The sequence below is a fragment of the Vicia villosa genome, unplaced genomic scaffold (assembly GCF_029867415.1).
Source record: "Vicia villosa cultivar HV-30 ecotype Madison, WI unplaced genomic scaffold, Vvil1.0 ctg.001535F_1_1, whole genome shotgun sequence".
NCBI lineage: Eukaryota > Viridiplantae > Streptophyta > Magnoliopsida > Fabales > Fabaceae > Vicia > Vicia villosa.
In genome coordinates this window covers 65,163-73,433 of record NW_026705656.1, presented here as the reverse complement: position 1 = coordinate 73,433, position 8,271 = coordinate 65,163, and the positions used below count along the sequence as shown (strand labels likewise).

General features: G+C 35.0%; 1 protein-coding gene across 1 annotated transcript; it reads right to left on the bottom strand.

Annotated features, from left to right (window-relative positions):
- Positions 1–331: 331 nt before the first annotated feature.
- Positions 332–6,518, bottom strand: LOC131635712 (protein ESMERALDA 1-like). The gene is made up of 10 exons (XM_058906357.1): positions 5,855–6,518; positions 4,268–4,337; positions 3,683–3,750; positions 3,497–3,585; positions 3,116–3,313; positions 2,156–2,360; positions 1,882–2,049; positions 1,499–1,666; positions 1,225–1,415; positions 332–1,128 (listed from the first exon to the last, which is right to left on the bottom strand). The coding sequence occupies exons 1-10, from the start codon at positions 6,206–6,208 to the stop codon at positions 966–968; spliced, it is 1,674 nt and encodes a 557-aa protein (XP_058762340.1). The 5' UTR covers positions 6,209–6,518; the 3' UTR covers positions 332–965.
- Between the last annotated feature and the right edge of the window lie 1,753 nt (positions 6,519–8,271).

The window sequence follows — 8,271 nt, the reverse complement described above, 5'->3', positions numbered from 1 at the left end:
CACATATCTCCACTCTCGTTTAATATGTAATATAATATAAGGGGGCCAAGGCTGAGGAATGTGATTTTATTAGGCTATGTTTTTGTTTGAGCAATTGAAGCACACTTGTCAATCTTGTTAGTATGGTGACTTCTAGCTTTGATATGCTTCTCTTGTGAAGTTCCATAACTCAATTAAAATCAATATCCTTTTCAACCACAGCCTAACATTTTAAACTATCTGTCAGTGACTGTGAATCCTCTGGTGAAAACTTTATTTTATCATTCAATCTATTAACAAATTTTGACAAGTTTCTCCTGGACTCTGTTTCTTCATAACAAGTCCCGCAAACTTTTGTAATTGGTTGTTATGAATGGCAAAATAGTTACATCACAGGTATCATCGCTAAAACAATGAGGGTGCCAATGTAAAAGAATAACAAATGAGCTAAGATACTAACAACTAGGCCCTCAATGAGGGCAAACGAAGGAAAAATAAAATTAATCTAAAACAGACCAAGAAAACCGAATGGCAGGACCCTGAATTCTTAAATGTACTGAGTTATTGCTTGCTATAGCCTTAACACATGAATATCATACCTCAGGTAATGTACAGGCAGGTTGTGAAGTAATGTGAGCTTTTTCATTGACTCTATAAACAGCTTGTTCGATACAGGCATAGCAGCTGCTAATTCATGTGCGGAACATAGCTCGCTCAACGTTCTGGGAGAGGTTCCTGCAAAGGAACATTTTCTATTCTGTCCAGAATTGGTATCATGTGTAAAAAGCAGGTCACTCCCTTGAAATTTAATCCAAATATATACTCAGCAATGAGACCTCCCACAAAATCCTTTGATCTCCAAAAATAGTGTATGCCTTCTCCCCGAAGGGAATAGGGGGAAATGAAAATCACGGTATCAGAAATGCTGCAAGGCATGCTCAGAAAATTATAGGTAGCAGAAACACCCGTCCAATTCTGCTAGTAGATCAAGCTGCTGATTTAGATTTTGAATTGTCGGTTTTGTTAGCGCGGCACATACAATCGGGGCATGGAAAGCTGTATATAGAGTCACTTGGTCTTTTGAGCTCAACTCCCTTGGAATCACTGTGTGACCTCATGTTCAGCAGTTGCCGCTTCAAACTTTTCCATCTGTGAAACAATAAATTAGAGGAGGAATCTTCTAATTAATTTAAGCTATGTAAACTCAAACAAGAAGTTATATGCTAGTATGAAATGATATATTACCCTATATTGGGATTATCAAACTGCAACACTAACTTCCGCTTATCAGGCTTAATTGTCTTTGCATGTCCACCATACAAGTATCTCCTGTGGCCCAGCAGAAAATGGGGAAAGTTGCCCCCCTGAGTTGTGACAAACACCTCACTATGAAGACAAACAGTATAATCTATAGCAGCCATCCTGGAAGAATAACCCTGGAACAAGTAGCTCAAGTCAAAAATCCTAGAACTAAAGCAGTCCCGGAGAGGACAAATAACATAACATTACAAATCTGTACCTTAAATTGAGCTAGTTCCTCTTCAGAAGCCAGAGTCTCCTTAGTATGCAAATTAGGAAACATTTGTAGTAGTGGAGCCATTGTTTTTTCAGCATTATATATTTTTCCAGATGCCAAAAAGATAGATGTGTTTTTGGTAAAACCCATTCCCCTCAGCATCAGGCCAACCTGAAGAGATGGATGAGGGCAATTACAATGATTAAAATAAATTCATTTACAAAAAACAGTCATCAACATTTGCTGAATAAGGAGAACTTTCAGGAAACCTTGAAACTTTTAGCAAGACTAAAAAGTAAACACTACAAAAAGAAATATGCATTGCTGGATTTTTTTCTTCCTTTTCTTTCAGACTAAAATTACTCAAGTTTCAAGGAGATAATAACCTCTGTCGGGCTGAGGGGACACTTCCCATTGATCCTGATTGCTCCAGGACGTATGACTCGTCCAGCTTTTGTAAATTTCCCTCTCCAACCTCTTTCTCTTGCAGCACTCATGTTTTGTTCCTCCGGTCTTCCACCATCAAAAACACAACAGGAGAAAGCAACCATATCCTGTGTGAATGGGAAACCATGTGACATTGGTTACAGCAAAGACTAACATGTATTGTCAATATTCATAATATATACTGATAGACGTTCATATTTGATCAAAACTAACCTCTTCAAAACGAAGATGTACAGAAACATATTTACCACCATTAATGGCACTATGCTTTCTCATTCTTTCAACCAAAGATTCGCCTATGGTTAATATAGGTCTTGAAAACCGTAAAGCCTCATAATTTGCTAAGCACCTGAGGCGCTGGACAACTGGAGGAGCATCAAAGGACAATCTATTCGCATAAGGTGAAAATCTTATAACCCTGCACGAATAAAATTAAATACAATACATAATTAAAACTTTCAGCCTCCTTATCATAAACAAATAGCCCATATTTGATTATAAAACTCCGATATTTTTTATGGGTGTATTAATAACATTTTAATACAAAACAATATTCTATCTATCATGTCCCACAGTAGTTAAAGCTCAATGTGGTACTTAAGTGGTACAGCTCTCCCTACCAATGGACCACTCTTTTGTGATGAGCTGTTGTCATGACTCATGAGCCCGAGTCACAATGCTAATCAATAATCATACATTGCAAAGAATCCCAGCATGTTAACTAAGTCAAATATATCATACTACAGTCAAAATGCCACAAAACAACACAAAAAATTTGTGCACTCCTCCCTTTCTTCTCCTAACCTTGGACACATATCAATCACCTCTGTTTAAGCAATACTCCCTCCGTCTCATAATAAGTGTCTCATTTGAGTTTTCACGGTTCTTAAGAAAATGATTAGATGTGTTGATTTTAATGATAAATTTAATATCATTTACTAAAGTACCCTTATTTATTATAGGTAGTGGAGTAGTTGGAAAACGTGAAAGTTAATATATAGGGGTATAGTAGTGGAAAAAATTAATAAATGTTGCATTGATATTCTAAAGAGACACTTATTTTGAGACACATAAAAAGTGCAAAAGAGACACTTATTATGAGACGGAGGGAGTAACTATTAGAGATCAAAATGAACGACAAAAATATTTCATCAACAAACATCATAAACTCACTTTTCTTCAAGTAATTTTGGGAGTACCACATCTCTATAATACTGAATGGAGGACCATGCCTTGATCCTGAAATTGTGAACATTTGTCATGTTGCTGCCAAATCTTTCCATTAGAAACTCAGGAATCTTGTCAACCACCCGTACATCATTTTTTAGGGTGTCGATAAAATATTCTTCATCATAAATATCCCTGAATTTGCTGGACATGAGAAACATTATGGATCAATTTGGGCTGTTTCAAACTAAACTAACAACACCATCACGGGGATCTAAGGAAATGCACGACAACCAATATATATTAATAGCACAAATATAATACAAAACATTCCATCTGAGAAAACAGTGAAGAAACACAAATTAAATTTAAGTAAAACAAACCAACCTATGATCTTTCCATATGCTATGATAATGGAAGTTGGGGATCACAAGGGTAGCATTTAGATAGCCAGCCACAGCAACAGCATTGCATATCTATAAAGCAATGACATCATTCCAAAAATAAGTGAGTAAGAATAAATTAAATATGCTTTCAATATTTGAAAACACAGAATGTACAAAAAACACTAACCGATGTCCTCTGCTGATTTAAACCACCATTAGCATCTACATATATGTATCCAATAGATTCAGGTAGCTCTGTCAACAGCATTTAAAAAAAAAAATAAAAATAATATGCGACACAAAGTAGTCGAAGAATATGCAGATATGATTTCCAACATACTCTCCTACAACAATATAATATACAGCAACAACCAACAGCATCAATTCCTGCATAAGGGATCCTGACAAAAGTGGAACACTTCATACATTAAATGGCAATATAATGCCATCAACACAAAGATTTTTATTTCCCAAAATTCTTTTCCTTTAAATAAGAAAAAAAAGTTCAATCTGAGAGAAAAGAGGTCAAATGCTACATCAAGGAAAATATATCCTTCAAAAAAGGAAGATTACAAGAACAATCAAGCCTTATCCCACTAAGTGAGATCAGTTACATGGATCAAATTCCGCCATAATATTCTATCCAATACCATGTCTCTATCCAATTCGTTTATCTCGAGGCCTTTCTTAATAGTTTCTCTTATAGTTTTCAAGTTCTCTTATATGAAAATGATCATTTATGTGAATAAATTAATTACAAATAATAATATACCTTCTGAAGATCTGTTTACACATGGTTTCCATTCACCGCCTCTATATGGACTCTTCCATATTGTAAATATCTGAAAGGGATTTCAGTAGCATATCATTGAAAGTGGCCAATCTCATTCCCAAAAAGAAATGCAAGTGTAAAGTAATATAAAGTATGGTGGAATACCAACAAAACAGACTCCAATGTTAATAAGACTCATAACGATTATGAATATATATGTGCGTGTGTGTGTGATTGATCAGAATCCATTCTCCAATAGTTAGTGGATGGCAACAATCAAGAATGATATGAAAGACTCTGAAGAAATTAACCTTACAGAAGCTGAAAATATATTTATACAACTTGTAAATTTAGGTGCCGCCAATCAAGAAAAACATAAAATTAAATTAAATTAAAAAATGTAGTACAAAATGTCATAATAATGATATTACTGTACAAACAAGAAATATCCCCAAAAGAAGCATATGTTTTCTTGTTCTGAAAAGATACATCTCCTAGATTCTTCATAAAGACGCTATACATAAGCAGGTTACAGAGGTTTTCTTTATTTGATAATCATTAGTATCATCTCAAAGCAATCCATCCCTTGTCAGTAATGTAATCAATTGTGGAAAGCAAATAATAACCGATTGTTAAATCCTGCTACACAATAGTGCTATTGTGCCACTATAGCAGCGATTTGACAACATTTCATCTTAAAAAGCATATCGTGGAACAATAGCGGTTTGTCCAAATTCCACTACGCTATAGCTGCTATTTAACAGCACTGCTATCAGTCTTTTAAAAAGAAAAGAGCTACAAGTTTAACGCAAAATAAAGCAGCTACAATAAACTTGATGATTTTTCCAAATAGCTTTTTCTCCTATGGCCACCTAACTTCCATACCAAGCACCTCTTGTCAGGTTTCATACCCTACAAGTCTCAATATCATACTTAAACTATCCTATAGGAAAGGAGAAGAAGTGTGATACTTCTATTTTATTATCACAATAACCTAAGTTCAAGTAAAAACGTATGAAATCCAATTCATACAAGCACAATCCAATCAAACTCCTAATTAGTTAAGTCAATTGCGGATAGCGGAAAATTCCACTATGCAACAGTGTAGTGTTATAGGTCCGCTATGGCAGTTATTTGACATCATTTTATATTAAGTAACCTATCATGGAACTATCATAGAACAATAGTGGTTTGTCAAAATTTTGCTACGTAATAGCGGGCGTATGGCGTCGCTATACCAGCTATTTAACAACATTGTTCCTAATACGAACGCTTTCTAGAAGCTAAAGTCACAGCACATACAAAACAAAAGGAAAAGGAAAATCAAAATCAACTTCATAAGTTAGAAATCTGTGATCCCACATTGCATTATTGCCACTAAATATCTATCCACATAACTCAGACCTGGAAAACAATTTAACTAAAAATCCAAACAAGTTACATTTGAAATTCTAAATCAAGACATAAATCTAAAACTTCTTCACAAGCAACATTTCAAAAATATACATCAGAATAGGCAAACAGAATTCACATTTCATTTCAAACACTCTAAACATCAAAAACAAAATACAAGAGAAAGAATCAAACCGCATCGGTAGAAGAGTTATCCGAATCCATATCACGACGAAGATTAGCATAAAGCTGAGGACTCCGATAAACCGAACCAGGAGCAGGACGGTGTCTAATGATCGGAACAACATCAAACGACGCCGTTCCCATATATAACAGCATCCCGGAGATATAAATCAAAGGAGCGAACAGGAAAACGCCCTGTCGCCGGAGAAGAACCGAAAGCAACATCAAACTCAACCTCTGCGCTAAACTATTCCCTCCAGAAGATAATTTCCCCGCCTTAGACCTCCCCTGACGGAGCCTCGGCGAACGTACCGGCGATTGCGGAGATGACGGCGTCGAATGTCCGCTGCTCGGTAGCCGGTGCATTTCAGATCAACCTCTCTACATCATCGGAACAACGCTTTTTTCTCTTTCTATCAAAAACGACACCGTTTATTACAAAACGACGAAAGAAAACGTGCACGTGGGTTTGAGTTTGGCTTAGCTGGGAATTTCAATGAATGAAGAAATTTTGATGAATAAAAAATAATAGTTATTGAATAATTATTATAAATTCAATAATTATTATATATTTTTTGGGATCAAATCAAATGAATGTGCTGCAACAAATCGAGTTTTTTTCCAATAGTGGTAACAAAAGCATCATCTGATGTTTGGAATTTTCTGAGTTTCGCTTTCAGAAAAAGACCGAACAAGACCATGATTTTGGATATTGACCTTTCAACAAATAACATATATATTGGAGTTTCAGTATTCATGTCCAGCTGGCAATTTTTTCTTTTTCCTTTTTCTAAATTAGTTGTACTTATCTTTTTTCTTCTATAGTAATAACTGATTTATTTTAATTAGTTGAGATATTTAGTAATAATGACTTATTTGGTAAAATATTCTGATTGTGTTACTTATATTGATGATGAGTTTGAGTACTCATGTCTAGTTGGCGATTTTATTTTTCTTTTTATAAACTTATATTGTAATAACATTTTTTTTTTAAAAATGTTCAAGTTGACTTTCTTTTATTTTTACACATTTCTAACGTGCAAAAATATATTGTTAATTAATTCAATTAAATACATAATTAATTTGATTTATTTTAAAAATACAACGAATTCCATCATAAATTTAATTATTTATTCAACTGTCTTAATCTTGGTTCCGATCTACTATATAGGTCGGAATCGGTACGAAAGTAAAAAAAATATACTATAATCAATCATTGTTTAACGTTTTTTAATCTTTTGAGACAATGTTTAATTTATTTTGTACTGGTCAAAAAGTACAAGTGTGTTCCCCTTATAAACGCAGGAAGACTCAGATGCCCTTATAGATATATTACGATGGTGTTTTATGGTGGTTTAGGAGTCCTGCTCACATGAGGTGAGAGACTCTATAGATGGACGATATGCTTGTGTATAAGATTTAGGGTGTAATGATCTTTTTAAATGATATATTTTAAGGTGTAAATTTGATCTCTTTAAGCACCATGTTTTAAGGTGTAATGATCTCTCTAAGCTTTATACTTTAGGGTGTAATGATTTGTCTCCATCTCATGGGGGAAGAGTATTTATAGAGACCTTTTAGGCTTAGAATTTTGAGTCACCCTGAGTGGTGACAACTGCTCATTTATAATCATGAGAGGTTATTGATCATATATCCTTCAGGAGTTAGTGGATGACTCCATATCCTTTGACTAAAGTCCTGACACGTCATCGGCACCCCTGGGTGAGTCTCTAAAATACCTCCTAGGCGATACGACTCTCAGACGAGGGCGCCAATTAGGACCTTCAAAAATATAACACTACATAATTCCTCAAGCATAAGGGCTTTGCTAAGGATGGAGTATTTTTAAACTTCTTTTTCATTCGAAGTGCGCCCCTCACCTTACAAGTGAGTCCCCCTGCTGAAGGCGACTCTATTTAAAAGAGGAGTCCCTCAGCTATGGGTGAGTCCCATAGCAGAAAATGACTATATTTAAAGGGTGAGTCTGTCAGCAGAATGTGACTATTTAAAGGGTTAGTCCCTTAGCATAAGGTAATTATATTTAAAGGGTGAATCCTAAATAGAAGTTGACTACATTTAAAGAACGAGTCCCTAAACAGAAGGTGATCCTTCTTTAACAATTGGACTATAGTAGAATATGTCATATTTCTTTAGGTTAGGCCCTGAGACGACAAAACGTCAATCATTATTGAAAGCTTGAGTGCTTTAGTGAGAAAAGGAATATGGATGTCATTTAATGCACCTCATGATGGAGTTTCTTAGGAAAACCAACTCGTTATATTTCTTACATGTGTCTTCCAGGTGTAGAGATTTTCCCACTTCTCGTGGCAGTTACCCCATTGGTTGAACGTATGGCTTATGCCATTGGGGTTTTCTCTATATTATTTCGGAAAACCCTTTTCCTTTTTTCTTCTTATTTCTCTTTTTTC